Source organism: Rhinoderma darwinii, chromosome 4, assembly GCF_050947455.1.
Source record: "Rhinoderma darwinii isolate aRhiDar2 chromosome 4, aRhiDar2.hap1, whole genome shotgun sequence".
Classification (NCBI taxonomy): Eukaryota; Metazoa; Chordata; class Amphibia; order Anura; family Rhinodermatidae; genus Rhinoderma; species Rhinoderma darwinii.
In genome coordinates this window covers 211,259,106-211,276,733 of record NC_134690.1, presented here as the reverse complement: position 1 = coordinate 211,276,733, position 17,628 = coordinate 211,259,106, and the positions used below count along the sequence as shown (strand labels likewise).

At 42.8% G+C, this 17,628-nt stretch overlaps 1 protein-coding gene across 6 annotated transcripts in view; it reads right to left on the bottom strand.

Moving 5' to 3' along the window:
* Positions 1-2,905: 2,905 nt before the first annotated feature.
* ANKRD6 (ankyrin repeat domain 6) overlaps positions 2,906-17,628 on the bottom strand; it is a 198,245-nt gene continuing 183,522 nt past the window's right edge. For 2 of the 6 annotated variants that reach the window (XM_075862144.1, XM_075862145.1), the window contains exons 15-16: positions 8,223-8,553; positions 2,906-5,972 (exon numbers count right to left, since the gene is read on the bottom strand). In XM_075862144.1, coding sequence (XP_075718259.1) covers positions 5,440-5,972; positions 8,223-8,553 — 864 coding nt within the window. In that variant the 3' untranslated portion in view covers positions 2,906-5,439. Of the gene's footprint in view, positions 5,973-7,242; positions 7,332-7,755; positions 7,816-8,222; positions 8,554-17,628 lie in introns of all 6 variants that reach the window. The other 4 variants (XM_075862148.1, XM_075862147.1, XM_075862146.1 and 1 more) reach the window with 4 other exon arrangements.

The window sequence follows — 17,628 nt, the reverse complement described above, 5'->3', positions numbered from 1 at the left end:
GTAATCTGAATACTGTATTTAACATAAAGGGTTAATTATATGGAATGTATTAAATATATAAAATAAAAAAATAAGAAAAATAAAAATAATAATAAATATAAAAATCATTAAAACAACACAAAAAGAATTAATGAGAAATATAAAAACAACAAAATTTCACAAAACACAAAAAAATATAAAAATATAGTATAAAACAAAATAACTAAAAATAAGAAATATTATAATTTATTTGACAATTCCATATAACTTCCTGACCAAATCATCAATATAAAGGAGAAGAATAGATATCAACTTAATGAAAAATGTGTCTAATTCGCCTTGTGTGCTCAAATAAACCAATAAATGGTTAAGAATCCAACCAATCCATCTAAAATTGCTGAAGATACTTTTGTATGTAGTGGTGATAGGTTGCCACTTGTAACAAAGACATACATCATAGCTTTGTTAACAAAGGAAACAGTGTAACAAGTCACCCCTATGCTGATTGGCCATAATTAATGTCAGCCAAATTCTGGCCTATAACAAGCACCAGAAACAAAATGCTCCCGCCCCCGGGAGAAGCTGACTCAGTTCAGTGAAACGTACGTCGGGACATACCGACCCTGACAGTAGGGAAAGATTACAGACTACACAGGGCAAGATTGGAGCCATGAATAATAATTAACTAATCTTGCCGAATTGAAGTCCGCTCCAGACAGCTGGAGGGAACGGACGTAGTGGCGACACTTGAGACCAGTGTGTTGCTGAGTGCCCATGACGTCGCGGCACTCACAGCCAATACTCTGAAACAGACAGCAATCCTTACAACTGCACGAACCAGTAGTTTTCACTGCTAACAGGCAGGCTGTCTGTTTGCCTAAACACAGCGTACGCTGCTGTCTCTGTATTGCCGCCGAATTGTGTATCGCAGCGGCAACGCTGAGAACACTAAATAAAACACAACAGGCGGGAAGGGATTTCATTATGCACCTTTGGACTCTTGAATGGTCACCTCTTAGGTAATTTTGCACTGATAGTGGCATTATGGCACTCCACCTGCGGATACAGAATATATTGTTAGGTGACCGGCGGTTAGAGAAATTCATTGAAGGCAAACACCTGGTTTTCCAGCACCCGCAGGGAGTTGACTAGGCTGGAGACCAGGCTAACATCCAACCTGCAGCTAAAGGAAGGAAAATAAATAAATGGAACTAACATTAAAAAAAATAGCAGCAGACCTAAGAATCAGGTCTGACTCCTACGGATACTAGGCTAAATACTGATTTAAACATTGTCTTTGAAGGGGGGTATGACTTGCCTTGGTGGAGCCAGAAATCCTTCCTACCTAGTGTCAGTTTCCTAGTGGTAAGGGCCTACACCCATAGTGATGTGTCCCTCAATAAAATAAATGAGAAATTCTGATTTCAAGCTTTATTCCCCTGGGTTCAGAAAATTCCTGCTGACCAAGTCTGCCTTAACATTTGACACTCCTCGAATGTGAAAACCCCAAAAATCTTGAAATATATTTTCGACCTATCATGTGATGACACTCTCTCAAAAGTTGAGAAAACCGGTTCTACACTGTTTTTTTAAAAAAACAGACGTCATGTTGTCTGACCAATTAAGGACTGTTTGGTTTCAAAGAATGCTAAAAAAATGAAGGTCGAGGCTAATTGCATGCATCTCCCTCAGGTTGGATGTGAACTGCACCTACTCCAGAGACCAGCTGCACTGGACCCATTCATTTCCCCAAATGGGCTCCCCAGCTTGAACTGGATGTGGCTGTTGTCAGGATGACTTGCCAGGACTGGACAAGAATCTTCAAGCCTTGTCTACTTAAAGCCACCACTTGAGATCTGCCTTGGTGGATTGGGAAACAGACATCCACCTGTCCTGACCCTAAGGGCCTCTGTCATAAGACCAACACTCCTATGGCCTCTTGGATTCTCACTGAGCGAATAAACAACAGGATAAGAAACATCTGAACTGAATTTATGGACCCTTTCTTCTGGGAGTCATAGATGAAGAATTGCTCACGAACCTGAGAAACTTGAACAGCCTGGGGAGCAGCAGGTGACTGCCCTGAGCAAACAACCTAAACATACCTTAGCCAACAAAAGATTCTGCTACCTGGGAGAGCGCTGAACAGAAGCACCACCACTAAAGTTTTTGTAAAATGTTGATTATTGCTATAATAACGGGATCCTGCGCATGTACACTATACAGTGAGAATTCCTGTTTAGTTTGCATGTGCTGAAACCCCACAGTAACACACTGACCTGGTAGTCATGCTGACAAGAACACTGTACAGTGCTAGCTGGCTGCACTTTACTTGTGACCGTGATCTGACCAGCATGGAGGCTTATAATCAACCGCAGCAGCAGCGCCAATGCTCGAATAACCAGGCTTGTACAGGGATCACTCGCTGACAGCTCTCCTAAACTGTCGCCCATGGGTAAGGACACTCCTGTATTCCCTACATCAGGACTGTATATTACCTAGACTAACTAACCTTTAAGGAGACAACTGGATGACAGAACAGGGTAGGTGCACAGTGGGATGGGTAGGGAAATGCCAAAACAGAACAACAATATAGAGGAAAAAAGCTTCTCGTTGTTTTGCCAGGACCTTTAGCCAGACTCCTAAAAGCGCAATGTTCTACTGCTGTTAAAGTGGTAAATCATACATTCTCACCCGTGTATTGTTTAGCTGCTGTCTAGAATTTAAAATATTTAAGGAGTTTCTAAAAGAAATATTCTGCGTTGCAATTGTCTCTTGGCCTTGCATATGTTTAAACCAAAATACTTCTCACCTCTTTGTGCATTAGCCGTATATTTAGAGTCGAGGACCTTTCTCAAAGCCCTAAACCTTATAAATATATATTTCATCATTAGTTGCTGTGCAGATACAATTTACCATAAAAATGTAACCAAGTATTTAAGTCTTTATTTATAACAAGCACATATTTTGCCACAGTTTTAGTACTCAAGTTGATGTCATACTTGAGTTCATTCAGTGGGGCTTGTTAAGATTAGACTTAACTGCAGTGCTATCTAGAGTAAGCCACAATAAACTGACATTTGGCATAATGTCCTATAGGAGAACTACAAAGGTAAGGTGGATTTGTCTCAGGACGTACTGTGGAAGTACACTGCTATGACAATTATAATAAGAGGTTCTCCATACTAACACTGTTTGAACTTTTACCAGGTATATCTATCAGCAATTTGAAAAAAATCAGTTTTCCATCTAGGGAAATCCTAAATGCGTGACAATACAACCATAAGACTGACACAAGCAGTGACACTTTATACAGATAATTCAAAAATATGAAGTTCCTGAATGGTTTCAATAAATACTGATTAATATGTGTCCATGGTAAAGATTTTACTTTAGTAATCCATAAAAGTTTTGGTTGTTGGGGTTCTTTTATGTCATGTACACTGTGATATTGGAGTGTAATTCTATATTTGACAACCCATGAATATGTAACAAATAATGACATATCAATTTATAGAAATATATTTGTAAAAACACTTTCATTAGCTAGAATAAACCGCCCAACCTGGTTGCCACCTTTGTGGAACAAGGCTCAATTAGAGAGGACACAGAAGCTGTTGTTTGTTATGGTATGTTCACACGGGCTATTTTTGGCCGAACGCCTCCAAACATGTGCCCATTTGATTGCAATGGGAAAAACGTCATTCTATTCCGATGGTCCGTTTTTTTACGCGACCGTTTTTCAAAACGGCCGCGTAAAAAAACAGCCACGAAAAAAAAGTACAGGACACTTCTTGGGCCGTTTTTGGAGCCGTTTTTCATAGACTCTATTGAAAACAGCTCCAAAAACGACCGTACAAAACGCTGCAAAAATCGCGAGTGGCTTAAAAAACTTCTGAAAATCAGGAGCTGTTTTCCCTTGAAAACAGCTTCGTATTTTCAGACGTTTTTCACTCAGTGTGTGAACATACCCTTACTGTGAGTATCGGGAGTAAGGCCTCATTCTCACTTGTGTATTTGATCATCATTTTGCATTCTTTTTTTAGAGATAAAACCAGGAATGGATTCTAAACACAGAGAAAAATTAATCTAAATATTTATACTACTCTTTTTTGCATCCATAAATGGTAAGTACTGATCAAATATGCAAGTGTGAATGAGGTCTTAGTGTGACCATTTCATGATGTCTGGCGAGTCTCAGGTTAAGCAAGGTGTAAGCAAAGGCGCACAATGCAGGTATTTGTGGTCCATACATCCTTTGTTCACAGCCATTATATGGCTCCATGTTAATGCAATATTTTTTGTGGAAAAAAAGAGGATTGGTTTCCATCATGGGAAATCAGGAAAACCTTTCTTATTTCAATCCATTTTTTGGTGCATAATATATGGCATTCACGTGGATCAATAATATGCCCATGGGAATAAAGCCTCAGGATATATGTGTGTATGCCTACCTCTTATCTTGAGCTTGGCTCCCATAATTCTGCAGGTTTGACACCAGTGCTTTATAGAAAACAGTAACAATTTAAAAAATGCTATTGTAAAATGTAGTGACATTTCTCAAACATGTTGGCCAATGGAAGCTACCATACAGTTAATAGAAAGGTTTCTTATTTTGGCAATAGATTGGGTGTTAAAGAGTTAAAACAAAGATACAATTGGCTCCATTTTTATATATTGTATTGACTTTACTATTCAGTTGAGTAAGAAAGTTCATGCTGATGAATCCGCCATCCAGTGCACTCCAGAAATGCTATTTGCGGCAGTTCCTAGTGCTGATGTTACACGGGTGCTGTGCAAGACATCATTTCTGTTGGTATATTCAGATGTCTTTGTCACTTTAGCTAGAAGCAGATCCAACAAAAACAAAACCAATTTATGCTAAAAATGTGGGTGTATTTAGGGACTTATCCATGCTAGGCAAATACAAATGCAGGATTTACAATTTTAAAATGCTGGTCTCAGGATGAGGCTACAAGATGACCAAAAAGCCACGCAATGAAACTCCTATTATTACCTATGATTAAAGCGTCCTGCTGCTATAACATTTCTAACACAATCACAATTTTCTCTCGCAGTCACGTGACACCATACACTTGCTGTCAGGATAAGATGGAATGGCAGGTGGAAACTGCAGCGTGGTACATGCACTTGTCTACTATATTAGAGCAGCAAATGTACAGCAAAGTAAATAGTGATCCTATGGCACAGGACAGCCGTACTGAATGTAAAACAAATCTATTGACAGAAATGGGAAGAATATATACCAGATGGTAACGCCATGCATTTCACAAATCCACATTCAATATTGCTGCATGCCGTGTATTTTTCCTCTTTAATGTGGGGATTTTTTTTATCGGCGGCCATGTTAGTTCATACACAAGGGCTTGGAATATTTCCATTGAACACTGAGTTTGGTGATGGTCCATGAAACGGTTCTTTTCTACAGAAGCTTTGTTGTTAGCTTTCCTTATGTAATTTAGTCCTTAACTTCATAAGCTCCTCTTCTAAGCTCCTTATATGTTGTTGTAAGGCTATTTTATCTTCATGTGCTCTCTGGTTTGCCTGGGACTTGGCTTCCTCAATTTTTCTCTCATACCATCTTTCCATCTGAGTAGACACGGCCTCAAAGAAGTATTGAGTGATTTCCAGTGCTTGAGATGCATCTCTAACCTGTGGACCAGTCTGCTCGCTAGTTGTACTACAACCCTGATTTTGATGTCCAGGAAGGAGTGCTCTCTGTCTCAGCTGAGCAGTTTTCGCACATTTTTTTGTCTGTGTCCCTCTGTCCATGAGGTTTATAGTCTGTTTGTCTGCTTTCTTGCCATCTGACAAGAACTTGATGCTGGGATGGATTTTAGTTTGTCTCATTTTTGGGTTAGGAAGGCTGGAGGTAGACAGGCCTGGCTGATGCCTGAAGGAAGATGCGGAGCTTGTTTTTTCTTTAGGTCTTACAGCGGGTGGCAAAACAGGTATAGATGGCTGCTCTATGGCTATTGAGGAAAGATAAAACAGTTAAGTTTTTAAATAAGATTACCAGACATGCTGAAATGGAAAAAGTGTTTTACTACATTTCCCGCACAATACACTTATCAGCATAAATCTTTGTATTTACATCTTGTCCGTTATATTATTGCTTTTGCTGGAATTTTTATAACTGGAAGGTTCAAAATTAGAATTTTATTTGTCTTTTCAGCATTATTCTGAATTAACCCTGTAAGGGCTCATTCAGACGAACGTGAACAACATCCGTGTGCTGTGCAGGGAAATCACGCGCAGAACACGGACCCATTGATTTCAATGGGGCCGTTCACACATGCAGGAGTTTTCACGCAGCGAGTGTCCGTTGCGTAAAACCCACTGCATGTCCTATATTGGTGCGTTTTTCACATCCATGTGCTGTGCGTGATTTACAGATCAAATTTAATTGAAAGTAATAATTTAAAAAAAAAAAAGATGTGCTTTGCGAGTGCGTGAATAACGCATGCCACTCGCAAAGCACGGATGCAATAAAGCAACACACACGGACCAGATTCACGCGCGTTTTTCACGTGAGTGAATCTGATACGCTCGTGTGAATTTAGCCTAAATTATATGTCACTTACAGCTTTACTGTATATAGTAAAAAAAAACATTAAAGTACTTAAGCCAGGATCACAAACAGTTTTTGTTTTTTTGATTTGTTGGAGATTTTTCAGCAGCGAATCCACATCAAAATCTTGACGTGATTCACTGCAGATTTCACCCCTTGTACATTGAGAAAGGCTAAACTCCACTCTGAACAGCACAAACAGAATGAACATGTAGCGGATTTAAAAAACTGCAGAGTTCCGTGCAGAAAATATTCAGCAGCGTGTGGATGAGATTTATTCAAATCTTATTCACATAGCTGGGACTGTAATCTGCAGCATTTCTGTCCCATGTGAACCCGGCCTTACAGTGTCTCCCTCTCCACCTTCCTTTGGTCTATTCTGATCTTTACTAAAAATAGTAACATAAACGTAAATAAAATGTTATAAAACAATTTCATTGAGAAGTTTTGTTTTTTTATATCCTTAACTGCTGAATAACTAGTAAGGTAAAATTGTGGTGGGATGAAAGAAAATAAAACACCCTCTACTAAGATAGTGTCATGTACAGCATGGCCTTCATAAAACCTAAGGTATGTGCATGCCATCGCTTTACATCACAAATGCCACCGCAAGGAAATCATTCCTCATTTTACAATAATGGGCAGATCCATGCAAACTTGTTCAACCTCACCAGTGCATGATATGGGAACGATGGCTCTTTAGGGGTAGTGCTTGGGGAGCAGCCAGACATCAGGGAAGGATAGACCTGCAAACACGAACCTCAAAGCACCACAACAGGAAAGAAGAGAACACTGAAATGCTATATACCCAGTAGTGTCAGTGCAAATAGAGCAATGGCCTTTTCTACGCTAGCATTATAAAATATATAAATGCATGAATTGTGTTCCCTGATTCATATTACATATTAATGTCTAAAACTACATCTATTTCTAAGGGTTTCCACGCATGGCTGTGCAATATGATGCCTGTCAAGTGTTTCCTGAAGACCATGCTCAGTCCTTCCAGCGCACTAATTTGTATTGGCAAAGCAGAATGCTGGGCCTGGTAGTCTTCCAGACAGTCTATCACAGCACATACAATGATTACAGCATTGTAAAAGACTAGCGCTATCTACCACAGACACCACTTTTTACACAACTGGTGAGTGCTGTTTCCTTCAAGGACTTTGCTGTTTTGTACTAACCATGTCATTCCAATCAAACCATAAGTATGGGTTTATGAAACTGGTCCATTTGATAATGTACTGAGGAAAAAAAAACATTACTTGTAACTAGATTCATCCATGCAATAGAAAAGGCAGCTCTTTATGTTCTCTAACCTGCCTTCTATGTTTTATCTCTCGCTAGATAATAGACGGACTGCTACAGTGATGCATTTAATACAATGCTGGACACTTGTTTGTGTGTACCTCTAGGGAGTAGGAATATTTAGAAAAGGTGCTATTGTTGTGCTCACTGTTTGCTATTTAGCAATGCACACTGTATATTATATTATTACAATTATATATTCATAGTTTTCCTAACATTTTTATTTATAACTCCACTAAGCAGATTTTCCCCTTTGCACTGTTCCGTCTCAACACTATATATAATTTAGTCATTTCCCTTTTTAATTACTTGCATCATCAAATTAATATTCTGGCTGACTTACATGCACACACCATGATTTCTTGAGTAGGAGGAATCTGTTGCCTTATGCAGTTTTCCTCTGAGGGAAGTAATTGCTCGCTGGCAGGTTCATCAGATAAGCTGCTCTGCGTGGTGGCATACGAGTGTTGGATGGAGGACTGTGGAAGGACAGATGTGTCTGCACTGTTGCATTCTTTGCTGCTGTTTGGACTATCTGATATGGGGTGATCTGTTGAATCGCATGTTGAAGGCGACGGCTTTGTCTTGGATAGCCTGGAATCTCCAGAAAGTTTCAACTCAAGGTTTTGGATTTTTACCAAACACCAAGTTTTCAGCTCATTCACAACGGATACCTGAAAAGAAACATTAATTCTGCAATTATGTACCAATGGAAGTCATGCAAACCTTCTTAGAAAGTATTCACAGCAGTGTTTTGGCTGTTACGATATCTTATGGGTTGCAATTTTACCATGCATTTCCATCAACTTCAACATGGAAAACTTCCATTCCTTATCGACCTTGGCTGCAGATTACTTATCCTCGGGTGCTGCTTGCAACCCCATCTATGACAGAACTGAACAGCAGCAAGTAAATACGTCTAAGCCAACCCCTGTGTGAAAATGTTGGTTCTGTCCCTCTTTGGACATTAGGTTGGCTAGGTTCTGTGTTCCTAGCCTATCAGGTAAGTAGCAGGTCTAGTGCAATTTTTTTTTCTATTTTGATTAATTTTATTTTGTTCTTCCCCCTTTATGGCAAACTCCATCCCAGCTATGCACTTTAGTTGGAAAATTAAAAAATGTAATAAATAAACATGTTTAAAAAAAATAAAAAATAAAAGAGTATGGTCAAGCTAGACTTAAAAGATACCTATATTCTTGTGCCCATCCACCCAGACCAGAGGCCACTTACCTCCACAAGAACATGTTAAAGCATCTTTTTTTTTTTTTTTTTAATCAGTTCAATTTTATTCAACAAACTTCACATTATTACAGGTCATTGTACGTTCTCATACAGTGTATAAGCAAATTTCAACAGACCCAATTATTTATATCCAACCAAACATTCCCTTCCCCCCAACTCCCCCTTGTATCCCCCCAGCCGGTCTTCTCGATACCACTTTTCCAATCCTCTCTCCTTCTCTTCCCCTTTTCCATTCCCCATCCTACGCCTGCTCTCCGTATGTACCCCCCCGTCAGTAGCCCTATACCTGAACGTGTGACCTTAGTGTCATTAGCTCCGCAGAAGCATACCCAGATTGATCAATCCACCTAGCCCATTGTTTTTCAAACTTGACCTTGGACCCCCTCTTGGAGTATATCCTATATTCCATCAGAACCTGTGAGTTAAGTGCCCCTATAATTTCTTGTTTTGATGGTGGCTCCGCATCCAGCCAGTGCTTTGCTATTCCTTTCCTAACTTGATATAGTATTTTAGCGATTGCCAACCCTGACATCCTATCCCCCTCCAAATCTCCAACATACCCTAGCAGCATAACCACAGGATCCCATGGAATCTGTACCTCAAACACTCTCCCCACTAGCTCCAATATTTCCGTCCACAGAATCCCCAACCTCCCGCATGTCCAGAACATATGAAGGATGTCTGCTTTTTCCTCCGGGCACCTAGGGCACTTGGCATCTGCTCTTAATCCCATTTGTTTCAGCACCCACGGGGTCCTATACACCCTATGTATCAGAAACAACTGCGATCTTCGTTGTGCTACATTAATGGACAAAGTACATGTTGCTGCCAATACCGCCTCCCAGTGGTCTGTTGTAATAGGACCCACATCCCTCTCCCATACAGCTTTCACTGGTGCCATAGGATCCCCCAGATGTTCCACCAATAACCTGCGATAAACCAATGAAATTAATCCTTTTGACGTTACTGCTTTTGCAATATGCTCCAACACCCCCGCGGCATGTATTGTTATGTCTACACTGACCGCTTGTGTCTGCACAGCGTGCCGAATCTGCAGGTACTGATAGAACATGCGGGAGTCCAGCTGAAACTCTTCCCTTATTTGCTGAAAGGATTTGAGTATTCCTCCCTCGTACAACTGACTCAATCGTATTATGCCTTGCTGCTCCCACCCCTGCATCCCTTCCAATTTACCCAATTCCCCCAGATAAGCATTCCTCCAGAGTGGTGTATATTTAGTGCACTCTCCTATCCCCAGCAATTGCTTGCACTGCCACCACACCTTGTGTATGAGAAGCAGAGTGGGTCTGGTACTCGCCATCCGTTTATAGCTGTGCTCCCCCCCCCCCCCAGATATGATAGGATGCGCGCACTGGACCCCCATGTCTCTTCCTGCTCCCACCCCCAGAAATGCTGACATTGGGCAGCTAAATAATACACCCAAGCATTGGGCACAGCCAGGCCCCCCTCCTCTTTCGGCAGCTGTAATTTCTCCAGTTTAATCCTAGGTACCCCCTTCTTCCATACTAGGTCCCTAAAAAGGTTATGCAACCTCCTGAACCAATATTTGGGGATCCATACCGGGGAGTTATATAGGACATACAGCACCTGGGGCATAAGGATAATTTTAATCAGATTCGTCCTACCCAGAGCCGATAGCGGTAACTTATTCCACGCCTCTACTTTGGCTTTTATCGTTGTTAACAGTGGCATTACATTAAGGGACATATAATCCTGTGCTTTCGCCGTCACCCTAACCCCCAAATACTTAAACTCCGTGACCACCGGTATCTCCACCTCCTCCTCCCCAGTCTGGATAACCCCCGGGTCCATGAGCATTAGAGCCGATTTTGACCAATTAATGAGTAGTCCTGAATATTTCCCAAACCGCTTAATTAGGGCCATCACTAACGGTAGTGTGCGCTCGGTATCCGCCATGAATAACAGCATATCGTCTGCGTATAATGCAATTCGTTCCTCCACCCCCCCATATCTCAACCCCTGAATATGTTCATGTTGTCTCACTGCGCACGCCAAGGGTTCCACCGCCAACGCGAACAACAATGGAGATAATGGACATCCCTGACGCGTTCCCCGCTCCAGCGCGAACCGATCCGATAGCACCCCATTCACCCTTATCTTTGCTGTCGGGGCTACATACAACAACTTTACCCATTTTATATAATTAGAGCCAAATCCCATTTTCTCCAGAACTGACCACAAATATTTCCACTCCACGCAATCGAATGCTTTAGCCGCGTCTAAGGACAGAATGGCTCTCCCCCCATGATTATCCGGCAGAACTTGTAAATTCAAGAACAGCCGTCTCAGATTCACCGCCGTCGATTTGGATGGCATAAAGCCGGCCTGATCTCCATGTACCACCCCAGCCACTACCTTAGCTAGTCGCAGCGCCAATACTTTCGCCATGATTTTAATATCCGCAGTCAATAGAGAAACTGGTCTATAGGAGCCCGGGAGCTGGGGATCCTTCCCCTCTTTAGGCAGAACGACTATAGTTGCTTCGTACATTGTTTCCGGAAGCCGCCCCCTATCAAAACTATCTAAAAGAGTGGCCAATAACTGCGGTGCGAGCTCCTCCCCATATTCCTTAAAAACTTCCACCGGAAGCCCATCCGGCCCCGGCGCCTTTTCACTGGCTAGTATCCCTATGGCTGCCTGGAGCTCCTCCAGAGACATGGGCTCCTCCAATGTCCCTCTCTCCTCCCCTCCCAACCTGGGAAGTTCTATCTCCCCTATATACTCTTCCAGCTGTTGAGGTGTGTGCTCTGCCCTAGAGGCATACAAATCCGAGTAAAACTGCTTAAAAACTTTCAAAATCTGCCCTGTATCCGTCTCCAACTTCCCCCCCTCCCCTTTAATAGTGTGTATGTAATTATTCTCCCTCTGAGCCTGCGCCATCCTTGCCAGTAACCGTCCAGTGGTTTCCCCCTCCTCATAATATTGGCGTTTTAAAAACATCCTTTTGTTATCTGCCCTCTCCAACTGATGCTGTTTTAACAATCTCTGCGCCTCCACCCAATGCTTCAGTGTGTCTGGTGTGTTATCTATTATATGTAGCCTTTCTGTCTCCGTTACCCTTTCCAACAGCGCTTCCCCTAATTGTCTAGACCGTGTTTTTACTGGCGAAATGTGCTGGATGAACACCCCTCTCAGCCACGCCTTCATCGCGTCCCACAGTATCTCTTGCGGTACCGTTCCCGAATTGAATTGAAAGTATTCCTTTAGGAGGTCTAAAATTTGTTTATGATCTATCAACTTCAGCCAAAAGGCATTGAGTTTCCAGCACCCTTGCCCCCGCCCTGTCCTCCCCTCCGTCTCTACCTTCATTACCAAAGGAGAATGATCCGATAACGCTCTTTGCAAGTACTCTATCTGGGCTACAAATGGTACCGCTGCCGGTGAGCACAAGATTAGGTCTATCCTGGATAAAGACTGATATGTGGAAGACGCGCAAGAATACTGAAAGCTATTTGGATGTTTATCCCTCCATATGTCCCGCCAACCCATTTCAGCAACAAGATGGCCAAACGCTGTTAAACCTCCCCCTGTCATGCCGAATTTATCCATATTGGTATTCAATACTGCGTTAAAATCCCCCATCACTAGTAACGGCACCTCCGGGTACCTAGCCAGTTCCTCCACCACTTTCTTGATACATCCGCTAGAAAATGGAGGGGGGACATACAACACCACCAACACACAATTCCAATGATACATCGTACAGTGTACCCCCACATACTGCCCCTCCCCATCCTGGAAGGAGTCGTGACATATAAATGGCACTGCCCTATGTATGAGAAGACTCACCCCCCTTGAATATGTAGTATGATATGAATGAAAACTATGGCCTACCCAGGCCCTATGCATCATGGAGACTGAATCCCTAGTCATATGTGTCTCCTGTAGTCCTATCACCCTCGACTCCTGCTTCCTAATAAAATCAAATACCGCCTGTCTTTTTCTGGCTTCCCGCAGGCCCCGTACATTCCAGGACAAACAATTAAGTGATCCCATCATCCCTCAACATATACCAACACATCCTATCCTGTTCTCGTACTTTTACATATCCGACCGGCTGGGTCCTCTTTCCCTCCCTCCCCTCCCCCCCTGTAACCTCCCCCGTAAACCTACCCCTTTCCAAAGGTTGGGGCGACAGAACGTATCTGCCATTACCCATAACAAGCGTCGACAGGTCAACTCCGCCCACCGTACATTCAACAATACCATAACTCGTTATTCACTTTTCCCGCGTAACTGACCATCCCTCCCGCTGCCTTTTTCTTGCAAATAAACAACCATCCCTTCAACATATCGGTACCCCTCAATGTCCATAAACACATTCCTCCTCTTCCGGTCTTCCGCGTTCACCGCAACCATGCCCTCCAACTCCAAGTCCAAACATGACCAGGAACCCTCAATGCCATATCTTGCAATTTTCTACGACACCTGGTTCAGTCCCGCATCCCCAGCCTCCTTTTGTCAGCCGGTCTGTTCCGGATCAACGCCGTCCCTCTGCCTCCGCCGGTCTCAGCTGACTTTCATGGCTATCCAACCATCTAACCGCTTCTCTCGGTGTCTCGAAAAAGGAAGTTGTGCCCAGCGCCACCACTCTCAGACGGGCAGGATACATCATTGAATATTGCACTTGTAACGCCCTTAGGCGTCTCTTTATATCCATAAACTGTGATCTTTTCCGTTGTACTTCCATAGAGAAATCCGGGAAGAAGGACAGTTTCACCCCATTAAAGGATATGTCTTGACGTTCTCTAGTTTTCCTCAGGATCTTGTCTCTATCTTTATAATGTAAAATCTTTATCAGCACCGGTCTCGGCGGCCTTCCCGGAGGGCCGGGTCTGGTCGGCACCCTGTGCGCTCTCTCCACCGCAAATAAAGGGGTCAATTCCTCTCTGCCAAATGTGTCTATCAGCCACTTTTCAAATAAGTCATCTGGATTCGCTCTCTCCACTCTTTCTGGAACCCCCACTAGGCGAACGTTATTCCGTCTCAGCCGATTTTCCATGTCGTCTGTCTTAGCCAGCAATGTCGCCACTGCCTGCGAGTGTGCCTGTACATCCTGCTTTATGTGAGGAATCGCATCCTCCATGTCTGAGACTCTCCCCTCCACGGCAGTGGTGCGTTCCGCTACTTTTTGCAAATCATTCCTGAGCAGCAAAATGTCCTCCTTCAATCCACCCATCTGGCTTGCTAAGGTATTAAGGACCATAGAATTTTGCTTCACCGCTGCCAAAATGTCCTTTAGGGAGGGTTCCTCCTTCCTTGCTCCACTTTTCCCTCCAGCACCTGGCTGATCCTGCATGGCGCCACTCATCTCCTCCTCCTCCTCCTCCTCCTCACTTCTCATGTCCCCCGCCAAAGGAGAGTACCTAGATCCATAAGATGAGCCTCCAGCTGCCTGATCTCCAGCCGACTTTCGCTGCTGTGCAGCCGCCCCCCCTGCTCTCGGCGTGCGGGCGAACCTCTCCAGCTTCTCCACTACTTCCTGCCGGAGGCCTCTATTGCGGCCTTCCTTCTCGACGCCATCTTGAGCGCGGGACCCGGGACTCGCTGGCGGCGACTTCTGCTTCTTTGAGCGCGTCATTATGGACGGGCACTCGTGCTCCTCCACCTCTAGACTCTGGTAAGACCCTGGGGAAGCTGTTTTCCCCGAATTTTACGGGATATATGGACCTTATAGGATGAATACAGCAGGAGCTCCGGTCACACACGTCCTCTCACATTCACCGCTAGGCCACGCCCCGTTAAAGCATCTTTAGTTTGCGAATCTACCCTTCGGTTTGTCATCCGCCCCAAGAGTATTCACCAAGATATCAATGGTGTTAGCAGCAGCCCTTCATCTTTAGGTATTCTGCATAATTCCTAACTTGGACGACAGGTTCCTGAAGGCTGCATCTCCAGATCTTCTCCATCATAGTTAGATTACTATCCGATGCTTAGAAGACCACAGCGTCATTGTGATTTGGGAGAAGTTCCTATTCTCTCCAAGCAGGTCACTCAGGTTTTTATGCATGGAAATAGACTCAAGCGCACTTAAGATATTTCTTACACCAGAGAAAATTCTGCCTATCAGATGGGGTATCCTTCTGATTCCCTACAGTTTGATCTTAACTATCAGATCTGCCATTAGAGTAGTAGGAATTTTAACTGCCTCCATAGTTGTAGTCCTTAAAACCAAGGCCCATCTCAGTCAGTAATTATAAGATCCTGGAACCAAGATCTGACTTGTCTGTCACAGAGAATGACCATACCTCCTCAGTACAAACTGAGAGGTGGTACAGTCAGACAACTTAGTGATGTGATAGTTTTCTACCTTAACAAGTAGGAGGGGGATACCAGATGCCATCTGTTAGAGGTAGAATGTGCAAAGAAAATAGCCTGGGCAGAGTATTTTATTGTTAGCATCTCAGCAGTATGCATCATAAGCAGTGAAAATATATCTGTAGATGACCTCCAGCGAGTGGGAACTAAACCCTCCAGTCTTTCAGATGATTTTTGGACAAATGGGGCATGCCGGAAATTGATTAAATGGCGACAATTGCCATCAAGAAGTTGCCAAGATTCTGTGTCCTGAGCAGAAGGGGCAATCTAGTCGACCTAGATGCTTTCTCGAAATCTCTTTCTCCCTCTTCCACTGATCCACAGGTGCTTGAAGATCAAGTACAACACCAGTGTGAAAGCAAGGCCCGTAAGGCCTTAGTTTCCGGTCTTAGAACTTTCAAAGTGGTCCTTATGGTGTTTACTCAACAAATCAGATCTTTTTCTTCAGGAATGGGAGTTCTTACATCCCAGCCTGGAACGATTGCACTTGACCACGTCGTTGTTGAAAAAATGAGTTTACCAAGCAGGGTCTTTCACAAGTAGTCATCAAGGCGCTATTATCCTCCCGTAGAGACTCGACCCACAAAGGAGTATAATAGATATGGAACATTTTTTTAAATGCGTGTTCTGGCAGTGACCTATCTCCTAGGGACATTCAGATTCCTGAATTGATACAATTTCTACAGGCAGGGTTAAAGTGCAATACATTGAGGATTTATTTTGCAGCCATCAACGCATACTTAGAATTCCAGTTTTAGAAATAATAAACTTGTGAGATGATTCTTTAAGGGCATTCAAATTCTCAGACCCAACGCAAGATCCCCCTTTCCCATTTGGGATCCAGCCACCGTTCTTATGCAATTAATTGCAGCCCCTTTGAACCTCTTAAGAAAGTGGGCCTGAAATACTCGTCATGGAATGTACTGTTAGTGGCCACAATTTTGGCCGTAAAGTTAGGAGAATTACAGTCCCTCTCTGCCCGTGAGCCATAACTAAAACTTTTGCAAGACTGCATTCGCCCTATAACTGTACCTACATTTCTAACCAAAGTTCTATCTGACTACAATCATACCCAGGAGATATACTTATTTTGCTGTATCCGACGCTGATGAAGAAGCAAAGCTACTCCATATGCTAGACGTTAAGAGGGCAGTGTGTATTTAACTCAAGAGTACTAAGGACTTCAGACAGACTATTTCTATTTTTTGGTGCCAGAAATGTTCAAGAAGCCAGTAAAGATTCTCTTGCGAGATGGTTAAAATCAATAATTTCATTTTGCTACTCCCTTGTAGATATGCCAGTTCCTGAAAGTATTTATGTCCAAACTACAAGATCCAGTACAGTTTTCTGAGAAGAACTTGGTAACGTTTCCTTACAGTACATACGTCAGGCAGCCTTCTAGGTCTCAGATTGTAGTTTTCTATGTCACTACAAGCCGGACATAACTCCTTCTGAGCGTTTAGCCTTTGACACTAGAGTCTATAGAAATTCCATGTTGGTTGAATAAATTCACTTTATTTTAGTGCTGCTTCACGTTCTCTTTTTTGGATATCTAACACATAAGGAGAGGTCACTCCTTTATTTTTGAAGCTTTGCACCAGCCTAGTCAGGCATTTGTTCACAGTGCTGCTCCAATCCTCTGCTTTTTTCTAGAGTCTATAGAAAGGTGGTGCAAACTTTCCCTCCCTCTTCTTAGCAATCCAACTCCCATTAGGTGCTGCCGAGGGTGATAAGGAAGAGAAAAATTAGCGTTCCTTAAATTTTCTTTTCCTTGTGTCCAAGGCAGCAAACGCCCACCCATTACATTTTTTTCCTTGTATGTTTTTGTATTCAGCTTGTCATTATTTTACACAGTGGTTGGCTTTGAAGTGGTTTTTATGGTACTGGGTGTGGCTTAGTCATATTAACTCTTTGTTTTACTTGCTGCTGTTTAGTATGTTCTGTCCAAGATCAGGTTGGAACCAAAACCCATAGGTGCTGCCATGGACTCAAGTAAAAAAAAACATTTCAGCTAAGTAAATTTTCCACTTTAACACCACTTTTTTTTTTTACATATGGCTCCATGAGGCAGTTTTCAATACAAATAGTTCCAGGAACTTTTATAAGACTGCAACAAAAACACAGCAAAAAATTCATCTATTTACATG